This window comes from Ranitomeya imitator, chromosome 2, assembly GCF_032444005.1.
Source record: "Ranitomeya imitator isolate aRanImi1 chromosome 2, aRanImi1.pri, whole genome shotgun sequence".
NCBI lineage: Eukaryota > Metazoa > Chordata > Amphibia > Anura > Dendrobatidae > Ranitomeya > Ranitomeya imitator.
Genome location: NC_091283.1, coordinates 787,647,386 through 787,665,009, shown reverse-complemented (window position 1 = coordinate 787,665,009; position 17,624 = coordinate 787,647,386). Strand labels below are relative to the sequence as shown.

Below are 17,624 nucleotides of genomic sequence, written 5' to 3'. Positions count from 1 at the left end.
GTAGATCGCATATTTGTATTCACATTACTGCCCGCTCTAGCTGGCAATACTGGAGAATCCAGACAGCACACAGTGAACACACGGTAAGGATTCAGAAGTCTGCCGTCACATGGAGTGACTGCATACTTGTATCAGAAGACCGGACAACCCCTTTAACTCATTCTGCAGTCTAATATGTTTATTGATATAGATATTCTGATATAGAGACTGTAGAAGCCAAACGGTTCAACGATTTTAAAGAAACACTATTGCAAAAATAATTTTTAGCCCAAAGTCCATGTATTTAACAAAAAGACAAATGTTCCGGGAGGCGTCCATATCTCTTATAATATGCATTTCCCATGAGTTCTTTTCAACAAGAAGTCAGACTACGTTATTCATCAGTCCCAGGGGACTGCGCTGTGTCGGGCATTTGACATGACTTCAAGGTATATACCAAGAGTATTGATCCCATCTGAGCACCATTTGTTGTTTTTTTTTAACTCTGTTTCTTCTCACCAGATTTTTGCATTGCACTATGGCACTTTAAATAACCTTTTCTCCCTACTGGTAGGACGTTCTTGTACACGCTGCACTCACGTGAGTAAATATCTTATTTAATTTCTTCACATACAGGTCCTTCTCAAAAAATTAGCATATAGTGTTAAATTTCATTATTTACCATAATGTAATGATTACAATTAAACTTTCATATATTATAGATTCATTATCCACCAACTGAAATTTGTCAGGTCTTTTATTGTTTTAATACTGATGATTTTGGCATACAACTCCTGATAACCCAAAAAACCTGTCTCAATAAATTAGCATATTTCACCCATCCAATCAAATAAAAGTGTTTTTTAATAACAAACAAAAAAACCATCAAATAATAATGTTCAGTTATGCACTCAATACTTGGTCGGGAATCCTTTGGCAGAAATGACTGCTTCAATGCGGCGTGGCATGGAGGCAATCAGCCTGTGACACTGCTGAGATGTTATGGAGGCCCAGGATGCTTCAATAGCGGCCTTAAGCTCATCCAGAGTGTTGGGTCTTGCGTCTCTCAACTTTCTCTTCACAATATCCCACAGATTCTCTATGGGGTTCAGGTCAGGAGAGTTGGCAGGCCAATTGAGCACAGTAATACCATGGTCAGTAAACCATTTACCAGTGGTTTTGGCACTGTGAGCAGGTGCCAGGTCGTGCTGAAAAATGAAATCTTCATCTCCATAAAGCATTTCAGCCGATGGAAGCATGAAGTGCTCCAAAATCTCCTGATAGCTAGCTGCATTGACCCTGCCCTTGATGAAACACAGGGGACCAACACCAGCAGCTGACATGGCACCCCACACCATCACTGACTGTGGGTACTTGACACTGGACTTCAGGCATTTTGGCATTTCCTTCTCCCCAGTCTTCCTCCAGACTCTGGCACCTTGATTTCCGAATGACATGCAAAATTTGCTTTCATCAGAAAAAAGTACTTGGGACCACTTAGCAACAGTCCAGTGCTGCTTCTCTGTAGCCCAGGTCAGGCGCCTCTGCCGCTGTTTATGGTTCAAAAGTGGCTTTACCTGGGGAATGCGGCACCTGTAGCCCATTTCCTGCACACGCCTGTGCACGGTGGCTCTGGATGTTTCTACACCAGACTCAGTCCACTGCTTCCTCAGGTTCCCCAAGGTCTGGAATCGGTCCTTCTCCACAATCTTCCTCAGGGTCCGGTCTCCTCTTCTCGTTGTACAGCGTTTTCTGCCACATTGTTTCCTTCCAACAGACTTACCATTGAGGTGCCTTGATACAGCACTCTGGGAACAGCCTATTTGTTGAGAAATTTCTTTCTGGGTCTTACCCTCTTGCTTGAGGGTGTCAATGATGGCCTTCTTGACATCTGTCAGGTTGCTAGTCTTACCCATGATGGGGGTTTTGAGTAATGAACCAGGCAGGGAGTTTATAAAAGCCTCAGGTATCTTTTGTATGTGTTTAGAGTTAATTAGTTGATTCAGAAGATTAGGGTAATAGGTTGTTTAGAGAACCTTTTCTTGATATGCTAATTTATTGAGACAGGTTTTTTGGGTTATCAGGAGTTGTATGCCAAAATCATCAGTATTAAAACAATAAAAGACCTGACAAATTTCAGTTGGTGGATAATGAATCTATAATATATGAAAGTTTAATTGTAATCATTACATTATGGTAAATATTGAAATTTAACACTATATGCTAATTTTTTGAGAAGGAACTGTATATGGCTATAACTCTTTAACAACTTTTTTTTTACATATTTCACATGCATATGGATTTTTGTTGGGATCTTCTACCAGAATCATTAATGTGAGTGGTTGATTTATTATTTTTATATCTTCAGGTCTGTCATATTCATACACTTACATAATATATTTATTATATTAATTTTCTGTTTTAATTATTTACCCGTGCACAGGCACTTACTTTTTTATATAACACTACTATTTGCCACATGTACAAATAAAGGCATTTTTTATTTGAATTTTATTGTGGTCCGTTATTTTATATCTTTTAGCCCTGTTTTTGGGATACTTTCTTTTAGTAGTCAACAGTTCCATCAGACTTGAAGGGAAAAATAGTGCAACATGCAAAATTATGTAAAATCAAGTGTGAACAGGACTCTAATTAAAGGAAAACTACTTAAAAATGATGTTTCACATTATTAAGCCGGCCACAGTTTTCAAGTAACATGGGAAAGAAAAAGGATCTCTCTGCGGCCGAAAAGCATCAAGTAGTGCAATGCCTTGGTCAAGGGATGAAAACATTAGATATTTCACGAAAACTTAAGCGTGATCATCGTACTGTGAAGAGATTTGTGACTGAAACAGAGCACAGACAGAGTTAATGCAGATAAAGGCATAATGAGGAAGGTTTCTGCCAGACAAATTCATTGGATTAAGAGAGCAGCTGCCAAAATACCATTGCAAAGCAACAAACAGATATTTGAAGCTGCTGGTGCCTCTGGAGTCCCTCGAACCTCAAGGTGTAGGATCCTTCAAAGGCTTGCTGTGGTGCATAAACAGGACCTAGAGTGGTTTGTCCAGTAATGAATGACTATAAAGCTCCCATCTTGCGGTTTATTCTGGCACCACATTAACACTGCTGAGGGATAAACCACTTATGTCAACTTCAAGTATTTTTGAACAGCAGCATTTTACATACAGTATATAAGAAAGTGTGAGCATTAATTCTTTTGCTCCCATTGAGAAATAGCACTTAGAACTTGTAACATGAATAGTGACACATATTACATCAATTATACTGTACACTGACGTATAATTAAGTGCAGATCACAATGAAATGAGAAGCGTGTTATCACTAAAATGTACCCTTAAATAGGATTATATAATATCTGGGTGAAGTAGGGGAATTAATGTTTATTCCCTATAGTTTTGACAATTTACAGACATCAGGAGAAAAGCTACTCAACAGCTTTTCCATTGAGGTGGCCTATCCTGTACAAAAAGATACAAATGACACTAATGAATAACTCTTGGTAACGCAGACCTGACCACTGATTTCATTTACTTACATGGATGGAGAACTTAAGGTACCGTCACATTAAGCGACTCTGCAGCGATATAGACAATGATGTTGATCGCTGCAGCGTCGCTGTTTCATCGTTGTGTGGTCGCTGGAGAGCTGTCACACAGACAGCTCTCCAGCGACCAACGATGCCGAAGTCCCCTGGTAACCAGGGTAAACATCAGGTTACTAAGCACAGGGCCGCGCTTAGTAACCCGATGTTTACCCTGGTTACCATTGTAAATGTAAAAAAAAAAAACACTACATACTTACATTCCGGTGTCTGTCGCGTTCCCCGCCTTCAGCTTCCCTGCACTGTGTAAGCGCCGGCCGTAAAGTACAGCGGTGATGTCACCACTGTGCTCTGCTTTACGGTCGGCCGGCGCTGACACAGTGCAGGGAAGCTGACGCTGGGGGACGCGACAGACACCGGAATGTAAGTATATGGTGTTTTGTTTTGTTTTTTACAGTTACAATGGTAACCAGGGTAAATATTGGGTTACTAAGCGCGGCCCTGCGCTTAGTAACCCGATGTTTACTCTGGTTACCAGTGAAAACATCGCTGAATCGGCATCACACACGCCGATTCAGCGATGTCAGCGGGTGATCCAGCGACGAAATAAAATTCTGGCCTTCTAGCTCCGACCAGCAATCTCACAGCAGGATCCTGATCGCTGCTGCGTGTCAAACACAACGATATCGCTATCCAGGACGCTGCAACGTCACGGATCGCTATCGTTATCGTTCTAAAGTCGCTCAGTGTGAAGGTACCTTTACACAAGGGCTCTCCAGATGTCGTAAAGCTGCTGCTTACCAGCGTCAATCCACTCAAAAGCCTAAAAAGATGGTAAAGGCCACAATTTCTAGTTCCAGTTTAATAATTGGGGAGCACAAAAACATACCTGATTTTTAAGTAGTTGATAATATCTTTGGCTTGGTCGACATTAAAAAATGTTAATTTTCCTTTATCCTTCTGAAGGCTATGTCCTATGCCTGTCAAGGCTCTCGCTAGCTCTAAGATGTTCTCTGCAAGTGACATCCTTTTGTCTGAAACAAAAAAAGAGGAAAGCTTAGATTATGGAAGGGTGTTCTGCCCTTGCGGACTTATAGTCTACCGGATTCATCAGTACTTGAGTGTAGGAACCTCTTTGAACTATTAACGCATTGACCGTACATTTAAAATGACCCCTGGATTGTCCTGTATATATAATATTGGTAAAAACATAATAGAAATAGTATAGTGCCCCTGTAAACTGTGCTTCTGTCCGATAACTGTGCTTGATCTGTACTCAGTCCGGCATCCATTTAGTTTTCCTTGGCAGCTGGACGCTGACATTCCGGACTTGCAATTACTAGACCTATAAATTTTATTGTTTTCATGTGCATCCGCACACCAGACCCTGCTTCATCTGTGCTACCTGCTCAGCAAGTTTGTCTGCCATCCTGCATACCCTGCTGTCCTCATCCTTGCTGATCCACATTTTGTCCGACAAGACCTGCACTATTGCACCATCCAGACCTATGTTTTACAGATTCCATCTCACCAGGTGAGCCCATAACACTGGTATTCGGGTACCAAGTAAGTTTGCACTTCCAAGGTTCTGAAGTGCATGCAGAACCAGGGTATTATGATTCTTTTTGAATCTTTCTAGTCTCAATATAGATGTCTGTGTAGGTTTCTGGCCAAAAAATGGAAGAATGATTAGGCAAGGTTCTTTTACATCCATCGGTCTTTGTTTTTTAAGATGAAGGGGTGTACTTCCCGTTATGGAAACTATGTATCAAAAATACAGTAATTTCATGATTTACACTATATAAATTGCATACGTAATAGACAAAATGTTACATTTAAAGGGATAGTTCACTCAAGGTGATCTGTTAGATTGTTTTGGATATGACTTTCTGTCAGGAAGTAGAACACAATTCTTCTATCGGCTACAAAACCACGCCCGAGAGGAGACAGATGGAGCACAGAAAGCAAATGCGACCTGCCATTTATTTTTAGTCTATGGCACTCAATATAGACTGTATGTAGCAAAACATGTATGCCTTACAGCAGCAATGAAAGTGCATCAATGACAAATTTACAATTCTTGAGAAAAACTAAAATTCTTTCCATTCCCAAAACCAGGAAACAGAAATGTGAGGATCATATAATATAAAGACCACCAAAATAGTACTAACATGGGCAAAACTTACAGTCTCGGCATAAATGAGTACACCCCCTTTGAAAAATAAGATTGTAATCAATATCTCAGTGAACACAACAATTTCCAAAACTTTAACAAGACTGAGCTTTATAGAACATTTATTTAACTCATAACATGAAAGTAAGGTTAATAATATAATTTTCATTACAAATTTTCAGGTTTATTCAAATTAGTTGATGCAAAATATTTATACACCCCACATGAAAAATTACTACATCTACTATTTTGTGTGACCTCCAGGATTTTTAAGGACAGTACCAAGTCTTCTAGACATAGAATGAACACGTTGTCGACATATTGTAACATCTAAATTTTTATATTCTTCAAGAACGACCGCTTTTACAGCCTGGATGAGGGATAGAGGGTGATGATAAAGTTGTTTCAGAATTCCCTACAAGTGTGATTGCTTTCAGATCAGGGAATACTTGGCCTGAATCACTTTCACCCTGTTCTTCCCAAATGCACAATGGCTTTAGCTGTGTGTTTTGGATCACCGTATGCCAAAGGCATGAGGTGATGGTAGCATCTTCTATTTCAAAATAGTGTAGTATATCCGTGAATTCATGATAACAATTAAATATAGCTCCCCGAACACCAGGAGCACTCATGCAGCCCCACATATGGACACTGACTCCACCATATTTCACTGTTGGCACCATGCATTTTTCTTTGTACTCCTCCCTGTGACACGCGTGCCGGAATTCCCACATGGTTCCTCTTCCCCCTCCATGCATAGACGCCTGGCATATTCACCACCGTGGAAGCATGGTGTGGTCCCCAGTGTGCTCCCTGCTTCCATGTGTTGTGCGCGCCACACTTACTGTCGGTGTATAAGAGGTATAAGAGGCACCCTCCTGAGGTGCCAAAGCAATGAGTGTCATTAGTGTGTTAGTGGTACTAGTGAGTTCTTAGGTCCCCTGGTCCTGGTGTGGCCAGTGTCCTGAACTTGAAGTTTTTGGTCTTTGCGTGGAAAGTCTTGAATCCATAGTCCCTGGTCCTTGAGAAGCCAGCCATGTACCAGTGGTCCATGGTTCTTGTGTGGCCAGTCCTGAACCCATAGTCCCTGGTCTTTGTGAACCCTGAATCTTATCCTGATGTACTTGAATCTGTGTCCGAGACCCGTGTGTCTGAATGTGTGCTTATGCGAGTATTCTGTAACTGTTCAACTCGTGGATCCTAGGCCTAGTAGTCAGAGCAGAGCCCGAGTCCTATCCGTGTCTGCGTACCTCAGCAGCTGCAATATCAGGGACTGTGTTATGGACCTGGTGGTTAGGAGCACACGGAATGACCTGATGGTTAAACTAACACAGGACAAGCTCTGGGAAGTGGGAGCTCTGCTGACCGCAACCCCTAATCCTATCACACACACTAGAAATAGCCGTGGAGCGTACCTAACTCTGCATAGACGCCTCTTCACAGCCTAAGAGCTAACTACCCCTAGAGAAAGGAAATAAAGCCTACCTTGCCTCAGAGAAATTCCCCAAAGGAAAAGGCAGCCCCCCACAAATATTGACTGTGAGTTAAGATGAAAGTCACAAACACAGGAATGAAACAAGTTTCAGCAAAGGGAGGCCAGACTTACTAAACAGACTGAGGATAGAAAAAGTATCTTTGTGGTCAGCACAAAAAACTACAAAAAGACCACGCAGAGTGTGCAAAAAGACCCCCGCACCGACTCACGATGCGGAGGTGCCACTCTGCATCCCAGAGCTTCCAGCTAGCAAGGCAAAATCATGATAGCAAGCTGGACAAGAAAACAATGAACAACAAATAAACTAGCAGGGACTTAGCTTCTGCTGGAGTAGACAGGTCACCAGAAAGATCCAAGAGCGAACTGAACCAGTACTAGAACATTGACAGCTGGCATGGAGTAACGATCTGAGTGGAGTTAAATAGAGCAGCCAGCCAAAGAATAAACTAGGTCACCTGTGGAAGGAACCTCAGAACCAGCAGCTCCACTCACAGCCACCAGAGGGAGTCCATGGACAGAACTCGCCGAAGTACCATTCATGACCACAGGAGGGAGTTCGATAACAGAATTCACAACAGGACTGCCTAGGAGTGGACCTGGTGTATACCTGCAGCTCAAGCCTGACTCCACTATCAGGAGCTCCAGTGAACACCAGATAGCCGCTTAGCTATGCCCCTCCTAGGCAAGCTCGGCCCTGTGGCACAGTGGGTTCATGAACCACATGCGCCACCAGCATGCATAACACTCCCCTTTGTGATGCCATACAGCTTTGAAGCTATCAGTTCCAAAAAAAATTGTTTTGGCCTCATCATTACAGAGTACAGAGACCCAGTAGTTGTCATATTTTTCAGCATAGACCCTGGCAAGCTGCAGGGGGGGGGCTTTTTCTGCATGGGGTTTAGGAAAACCTTCATTTGTGGACAGCACCCATTCCTCTGCATCATATTGTGTTACGGAAAACACTCACTATGCTTAGGCTTTCTGCTTATTTAACCTAACTGCACTGAAATTTGCATGTCGATTTTCTTCAATCCCCTCTCATCAGAAGACGCTCCTGTTTAGCTGTTCACTTCTGTGGTCGGCTGGAAGTCTCTGTGAGATGGTGCAGTTTCATCTTTGTTAAATTTTTGTATCACTTTTGCTACAGTATTCTGACTGATAAGTAAAGCTTTGCTGACCTTCTCGTTGCCTTCATCTTTTTTGCGTAAATAAATTATTTTCTCTCACAGATCTTGAGACATTTCTCTTCCATGTGGTGCCATTGGTAACAGCTTAAAATGAGAAGGTGATTTTTTGTTTTGGACACCCTTCTATAGTCAGCTGGACACTGGTTTAATGAATATTTAGACCCACTTATGGTTCACTTCTTGGTAATTCGAATTTTGTAGTCTAAACTTTAACCTTGTTCTTCAGACTTTCATTGGAGTGTACTAATTTTTGCAACATGGTCTTGAATCAATTTGCAAGGACAATACCATTTTTGGGTGGGCAAAATAAGAAATCTTGTTTGCAATCAATGGCCCGTATTTGTGGAAGTATTTTGTAGTAAGGTATCCCATTGACAATGTTGATTCTGAGATGAAACTAAAGGTTTTCTGACAAACCTGTTGAGGTGTACTAATTTATGGTGACCACTATATATATTCCCTGTGTGCATAAATTTTAAGTGTACATATACTATCATAGTGGCATAACACCAACTTAGTCTAAAGTTATAAAAAATATGTCATTTTTTAAAATATATTCTTTGACAGAATTGTCCACAGTATATACACTACACATATTACGCACGTACCTTGAACATTTTCCATTAGTAAATGTAATAGACCCATTAAACCGCCCAACTGCTGTAAGTTAAAGTTCTTGTCTTTTCCCCAGCAGAATCCAGACACATAATAATCTACCAAGACGGCTTCTTTCAAATTTGTCTCAGGGTCTTGAACATCAAGAAATCCTTCCATTAGCCTGAAAAAAAAAATAAAGAACAAGCTATAAAACGTGAAAACAACAAATTAAAAAAATAAAAATAATGAAAGAAATTGCTTACAGAAAATAAGGCATAATCATGTGTTATTATGCCGTAAGCTCCAACATCTTAAAAATAAAAACTGATTAAACTATCCCTGAAAACAACCTATTATCTTCTGTAAATGGATATTTCCTAACACTTAGCTGGTTATTCCCAGAAACTTATTATTATTATTATTTTTATTCCTAAAGTCCTCTCTCAGGGTAACCCATGGCGTAATGCTTACTCCATGATGGCACAGTAGAATAATATATAGACTACTAGATGGTGGCCCAATTCTAACGCATCGGGTATTCTAGAATATGCATGTCCACGTAGTATATTGCACAGTCCACGTAGTATATTGCCCAGCCACGTAGTATATTGACCAGCCACGTAGTATATTGCCCAGCCACGTAGTATTTTGCACAGTCACGTAGTATATTGCAGTCACGTAGTATATTGCCAAGTGACGAAGTATATTGCCCAACCACATAGTATATTGCCCAGCCACGTAGTATATTGCCCAGTGACGTAGTATATTGCCCAGCAACGTAGTATATTGCCCAACTACATAGTATATTACCCAGCCACGTAGTATATTGCAGTCACATAGTATATTGCCCAGTCACGTAGTATACTGCCCAGCCACGTAGTATATTGCCCAACCACATAGTATATTGCCCAGCCACATAGTATATTGCCCAACCACGTAGTATACTGCCCAGTGACATAGTATATTGCCTAGTGAGGTGGTATATTGCGCAGCCACGTAGTATATTGCCCAGTAACGTAGTATATTGCCCAGTGAAGTAGTATACAGCACAGAGCCATGTAGAATATTGCCCAGTGACGTAGTATATTGCCTAGTGATCTAGTATATTGCCCAGCCACGTAGTATATTGCCCAGTGACGTAGTATATTGCACAGCGACGTAGTATACAGCACAGAGCCACGTAGTATATTGGCCAGTCATGTAGTATAATGCCCAGTTATGTAGTATATTGCCCAGTGACGTAGTATATTGGCCAGTCATGTAGTATATTGCACAGCAAAGTAGTATATTGCCCAGCTACGCAGTATATTGCCCAGCCAGGTTTGTCACAGGTTAAAAAATAAAAAATAAACATATACTCACCTTTCCGAGGGCCCCTTGTAGTGCACGGCTGCTTTCGGTCCCAAGGTTGGTATGAGCACAGGACCTGTGATGACGTCGCTGTCACATGACCGTGACGTCATGGCAGGTCCTTCTCCCATACCATCTTTGCCACCGGAACCTGCAACGGAAGATGGTGGCCAGCGCGAGCGACTACGGAGGGTGAGTATAGCAGGTTTTTTTTTATTATTATTTTTAACATTACATTTTTTACTATTGATGCCGCATAGGCAGCGTCAATAGTAAAAAGTTGGGGACACACAGGGTTAATAGCGGCGGTAATGGAGTGCATTACCCGCGGCATAACGTGGTCCATTACCGCCGGCATTAACCCTGTGTTAGCGGTGACCGGAGGGAAGTATGCGGGCGACAGCCACTGACTGCGGGGAGTAAGGAGCGGCCATTTTCTTCCAGACTGTGCCCATCGCTGATTGGTCGCGGCAGCCATGACAGACAGCTGGCGAGACCAATCAGTGAATGAATAACCGTGACAGAAGGACAGACAGACAGACGGAAGTGACCCTTAGACAATTATATAGTAGACTAGATGGTGGCCCGATTCTAACGCATTGGGTATTCTAGAATATGCATGTCCATGTAGTATATTGCACAGCCCATGTAGTATATTGCCCAGCCACGTAGTATATTGCCCAGCCAAGTAGTATATTGCAGCCATGTAGTATATTGCCCAGTGACATAGTATATTGCCCAGGCACATAGTATATTGCCCAGTTACGTAGTATATTGCCCAGTGATGTAGTATATTGCCCAGTCATGTAGTATATTGCCCAGTGACGTAGTATATTGCCCAGTGATGTAGTATACAGCACAGAGCCACGTAGTATATTGCACAGCAACGTAGTATACAGCACAGAGCCACGTGGTATATTGGTCAGTCATGTAGTATGTTGCCCAGCTACGTAGTATATTGCCCAGCCACGTATGTCAAAGGTTAAAAAATAAAAAATAAACATATACTCACCTTCCGAGGGCCTCTTGTAGTTCGATCACATGACCGTGACGTCATCGCAGGTCATTCTCACGCAGGCGCGCAGGGCCTGTGATGATGTCATGGTCACATGACCGTGACGTTATGGCAGGTCCTTCTCGCACAGGTGCGCAGGACCTGTGATGATGTCGCTGTCACATGACTGCGACGTCATCACAGCCCCTGCGCGAGAAGGACCTGCCATGACATCACGGTCATGTGACCGCGACGTCATCACAGGCCCTGCGCGCCTGTGCGAGAAGGACCTGTGATGACGTCACGGTCACATGATCGTGATGTCATGGCAGGTCCTTCTCGCGCAGGGCCTGTGATGACGTCGCGGTCACATGACCATGACGTCATGGCAGGTCCTTCTCCATACATGGCACCGGAACCTGCCGCTTGCATGGAGCGGTCACCGGAGCGTCGCGAAAGGTGAGTATATAATGAATTTTTATTTTTTTTAATTATTTTTAACATTAGATGATTTTACTATGGACGCTGCTCAGGCAGCATCAATAGTAAAAACTTGGTGACACAGGGTTAATAGCGGTGGTAACGGAGTGAGTTACCTGCGGCATAACGCGGTCCGTTACCGCTGGCATTAACCCTGTGTGAGCGGTGACTGCGGGGAGTATGGAGCGGATGCCGGGCGCTGACTCCAGGGGAGGAACTAATCGGACTGTGGCCGACAGAAAGATGGAAGTGACCCTTAGACAATTATATAGTAGATGCGTCTTATTGCTTACAGGGATGGTGGCTCGTTGAAACGAGGTTCCAGGGTCACTGCTGGAGGAAGCAAGAGTGGAGCGTTGCTGCAGGCCGCAGGCTGAGATGAGGGAGTGTTCAGAGGTGTGGTGCTGCGGGTGGTGTCCGGTGCTGCTGCCTCCGATGCTGCTGAGGGGGCTCTGCTGACATTTTTTGAAACCCAAGAGCCCCTACAGTTCCATGGTTTCCTATGCAGTGGACTCTTGGAAAATGGCTGCTGGGGGGCGGCTCATGCGCAGATGGAGATCTCAACATATGGTGATGCAAAAATTATTTTTTTGCAATAAAAAGAATCTTATAGTGTGTGACAGCAGCCAAACATAAAAATCCAATATATATCTTGTATCGCTGTAATCGCACCGACCCAAAGAATAAAGTCGCCTAATCACTTATACCACATGAAGAATGGCATAAAAATACATAAAACCACCTGCTGTTGATTTTTTCATTCTGCCTCCCAAAGAGCACAGTAAGGCTCGGCACACATTTATCCTGCACTCTGCGCTGAGCGCTTAAACTGGGGTTTCAGTGTAAATTTCTGAAATACGTGATTTAGACGGAACCTCTAGCAGAAGATTCCTTATAATGGGGCAGATGGAGGCACTGTGGATGCCATCTGACCTGTGATTCGGCAGTATCCGTCTTTTTAGGATTGTATAACAGTGCCGTAGGCCACAGTTTTGTGCACTTTTGAAAAGAAGGACACCGCTGAACAATGCCCAGACGGAGTCCAGAGTAACTCTGCCGCCTCATTCTAGTGAATGAATCCCTCAGGGGTTTCATCTGAATCATGTCACTCAGAGATTTAGATGGAAACTCCAAAGTAGGTGGTCAGGGTAGAGCGCCGGATAAATGTGATCTAAAACATTATGTAAAATGTTCCCAATAAAAGCTTCAACTCAATCCACAAAAAAGCAAGTCCTCACTCAGGTCTGTCACCTGTTAACAGAAATATAGGGGGTTTCCACGTTACTGCGCTCTCAAATCCAAATGCCCCTTCCCTTTTGAGCCCCACAATGTTCCTAAACCACAAATAGCGTTTACATGTTTGGCATTTCTGAAGCGATGAGAGCCTGCCTAACTTATGGGTGCGTGTCTCCAGAAGCACGGGCTGGGCATAACGTACTGGTGACTGCAACACACTGATCACTACAGCGTATTGGTCACTACAGCGTACTGGTCACTGCAATGGCAGTTTGCAATTTTCACTTGGCAACATTCATTGCTGCTTGTTTCTGGAAAATACCAATGAAGTCAAAATCATCATTAGATCTGTTGACAAATTCCAAAATGGGTATAACTTCTAAAATGGGGTCACTTGAGGGGTGATTCTGATCTTCTAGCAATTAGGGGCTCTGTATATGGAGTCCTCAAACTGTTCTAGGAAAATCTGCGCTCCTAAAGGCAAATAGCACTCTGTTCCTCCCGAGTCTCTCCATATGGCTAAATAGTACTGTACAGCCACATAATGGGTATTGGCAGGTTTAGTAACAATTGTGCGACAAATGGTGCCATTTTTACCCACTCCTTGTGTGAAAATGTAAAATCTGGGGCTAAAACAAAATTTTGGTGGTAAAAATGTAGTTATGTTTTCTTCACTGCCCAATGGTACACATTTCTGTTACACACCCTTGGTGTCAATAAAATCCCTGCACCCCTAGATGAATTCACTGAGAGGTGTAGTTTGTAAATTGGGGCCACTTATGGGGGGTTCTGCTGTCCTGGCAAGGGCTCTCCCAGTGGGTCATGGCACCTGCAAACAATAGCAGTAAAATCTGACGCTCCCTGCCTTCTGAGCTTTGCACTGTGCCTGAAATATATTTCCCGATTACATGTAGGGTATTGGTGCACTCAGGAAAAATGGACCTCAGTTTGTTGTAAAAAAAATTCCTATTAGCCCTTAGAAAAATTAAAAACTTGGGGCTAAAAGAACATTTTAGTGGTAAAAATGTAATTTATTCTTTCTTCACTGCTCAGTGGTATAAAATTCTGCGAGGCACATGTTGTGTCAATATGATCACTGATGAATTCATTAGGGAGTGTAGTTTGTAAAATGAGTTCACATATAGGGGGATTCTGTTGTTCTGGCACCTCAGGGGCTCTGCCAATGTGACATGGCACACTCAAACCATTCCAGCAAAATCTGAACTCCAATATGGCGCCTCTTCCCTTCTGAGCTTTGCACTGTGCCTCAAAAGTAGTATTGCCCCACATATGGGGCATCGACGTACTCAGGAGAAATTGCCCAACAATATGTATGGTTCAATTTCTCCTGTTAGCCTTATGAAAATGCAAAATTTGGGGCTAAACCTACATTTTTGTGGGGAAAATGTGATTTTATTATGTTCACGGCTCTACATTCTAAACTTCTGTGAAACACCTAGAGGTTCAAGGTGCTCACCACACATTCCTTGAGGGGTCTAGTTTCCAACCTGGGGTCACCTGTGTGGGGTTTCCACTGTTTAGGCACATCAGGGGCTCTCCAAATGGGAAATGACGTCTGCTAATGATTCCAGGAAATTTTACATTCAAAAAGTCAAATAGCAGTCATTCACTTCCGAGCCCTCCCGTGAGCCCAAACAGTTGTTTTCTCCCTCATATGGGGTATCGGCAAGCTCTGGAGAAATTAATCAATAAATTTTGAGTTCCATCCTGTTACCCTTGTCAAAATAAAAAAAATGTATCTGAAGTAAATATTTTGTGAAAAAAAGTTTTTTTTCCACATTCCCAAAATTTCTGAAGCACTAGAAGGGTTAATAAACTTGTTGAATGTGGTTTTGAGCACCTTGAGGGGTGTCTATTTTGAGTATCTTCTATCATATAGACCCATCAAAGTGACTTGAAATGAGATGTGGTCCCTAAAAAAATGGTTTTGCTAATTTTATTGGAAAAATGAGAAATCACTGGTCAACTTTTAACCCTTATAACTTCATAACAAAAAAAATCCAAAATTGTGCTGATGTAAAGTAGACATGTGGGATGTTACCTATTAAATATTTTGTGTGACATATCTCTGTGATTTAAGGGCATGAAAATTCAAAGAAATACCAAAGAAATTTTACCACTATCATGAGGTACAATATGTCACGAAAAAACAATCTCACCGGGATCTGTTGAAGCGTTCCAGAATTATTACCTCGTAAAGGGACAGTGGTCAGAATAGTTAAAATTGGCCTGGTCATTAACGTGCAAACCACATTAGGGGTATAGGGGTTAAATGAGTAGATTTCAATTTCTAATGAAGAAGACCCTCCTTAGTTTTTGCTGCCGCATTGTATTTTGCTGTTGCTTTGTTTTATTGTTTTTTTTTTTTTTTAATCTTCTGATAGCAGTTCTGATAGGGCACTCTGTTATAAATGCCATAAATATGATCATTCATATGTTGACTTTTGACATTCACATGAATATATGGCTTCTGCTAGTTCAGTCTAGTTGGAGCACTACTTATCCACTTTATGAACATGACAAGAATATGACATTTATTAAACTACTGAGCGCATTGTTTGTGAAGATGGCATTTCAATGAAATGTAAATTGCAACCTAAATAAATTCAATATCTAATCGTTTGGCTGCTTTAATAAATTATGAGTTAAAGATTAATAAAGGCTGGTGAAGTCCCCTGTCAACATGATTCATTAAATGAAATCATTATACTTCTGTGCACATAATTATTAGTATAGAGACTAGAAATTCAAATAAATAAAGGTCATTAGCCATGGCTCCAGCGATTGACACATTTACCCGGATGGTGACAACAGACATTGAAGATATGAGATCCAAATGTAAAAGGGGTACTAGAGATAACTTGACACGCCAGGAAAGAATGGCTTTGAAAGAACTCAGTGAATGGGATGACGTTGTTTTCAAAAATGCCGATAAAGGGGGCAATATAGTCATCTGGCCCAATCATATGTACGAGATGCAAGCAGAAAAACTGCTACATAACATTCATGAGTACAAACAACTTACATATAATCCTATGATTAGATCAAGGAAGAATTAATTGACATACTCACAGTAGCCTATGAAAACAACGTCATCCCCAAAAAGTTGCTGGATACATATATCAAGCTAAATCCTAGACTGGCGACTCTCTATTTGGTACCAAAGGTCCATAAGAACTCTGCCGACCCACCTGGGAGACCCATAGTGGCTGCAAATGAGAGGCTGTGTGAAATTATATGCGATATAGTAGAGTATTACCTCAAGCCCTTGGTGGCTCAACTCCCCTCATATATTAAGGACACCACTGCCGCCTTGGGACATTTAGAGAACATTCAGCTGACAGACGATATGGTCCTCGTAACGGCTGATGTAGAGGCACTCTACACATGCATCAGGCACTCCGACGGCCTCCAGGCGGTGAAAAAATATCTTACATATAGTAATATGGAAAAGGATATGTCAGAATTCATCCTTACCCTACTCAAATTTATACTTACCCATAATGTCTTTATTTTTGCCGGGAAAATCTTTTTGCAATTACAGGGTACGGCAATGGGGGCCTCGTGTGCCCCCTCATACGCCAACCTATTTATGGGAGCCTGGGAGTGGTCAATATTTCAGGAAGAGGAGATTCAGGGCACAGAGCGAATCCATAATTGGATTCGCTTTATTGATGATGTCATGTTCATTTGGGAAGGACCAGTGGAGGAACTCCACACTCTCATGAATAGGTTAAATCAAAATGACAAAAATATTAAATTGACGTATAAATTTGGACGAGAGATTGACTTCTTGGATTTGTATATCACCACATCATCAGATGGTCATCTATCCACAACTGTACATCGAAAACCAACAGCAACTAACTCGCTGTTACATGCATCTTCCCTGCACCCTAGATCCACTACTAACAGTATACCCATTGGGCAATTCCTACGTGTCAAGAGGATATGTTCCGAAGAAGCACAATTTGAAGAACAATCGAGGGAATTAAGAGAACGATTCCAGGATAGAGGATACAATCGACGGGTCATACAAAAGGGATACTGGAGAGCAAAAAATACTCCCAGACAACAATTATTACATAAAAATGAACCTACCCCTAAAAAAAGAGATCAAGACAACCAGGTAAGATTCATTACTAATTTTAGTAATGAATGGCGTGATTTGTGTAATATCATCCATAAACACTGGAAGATTTTGTTTACAGACCCCACCCTCAAAAAAATTCTCCCGGAACGTCCCTCTATGGTTGCCAAAAGAGCACCTAGCTTACGAGACATCCTCGTGCATAGCACATATGATCCCAGGACTATGGCCAAGGTTAAAAGGACAGCATCCAGGAGGGGATTCTTTCCTTGTGGCACATGCAAGGGCTGCGCCAACATGAAAAAAAGTGCCATCTTCAAAAATCATGATGGCACTAGAACATATGACATTCGACCATATATTACATGTTCCTCAAAGGGCGTAATTTATTATGTTGAGTGCCCGTGCGACAAAATTTATATAGGCATGACTAGCCGCGAATTAAAAATCAGAGTAC

The 17,624-nt window shown here is 42.0% G+C and overlaps 1 protein-coding gene across 1 annotated transcript in view; it reads right to left on the bottom strand.

The window, feature by feature from the left end:
- Positions 1 to 17,624, bottom strand: part of CABCOCO1 (ciliary associated calcium binding coiled-coil 1) — a 194,010-nt gene that overhangs the window by 139,671 nt on the left and 36,715 nt on the right. Inside the window, exons 3-4 of the mRNA XM_069753618.1 lie at positions 9,008 to 9,177; positions 4,434 to 4,578 (exon numbers count right to left, since the gene is read on the bottom strand). Coding sequence (XP_069609719.1) covers positions 4,434 to 4,578; positions 9,008 to 9,177 — 315 coding nt within the window. The remainder of the gene's footprint in view (positions 1 to 4,433; positions 4,579 to 9,007; positions 9,178 to 17,624) is intronic.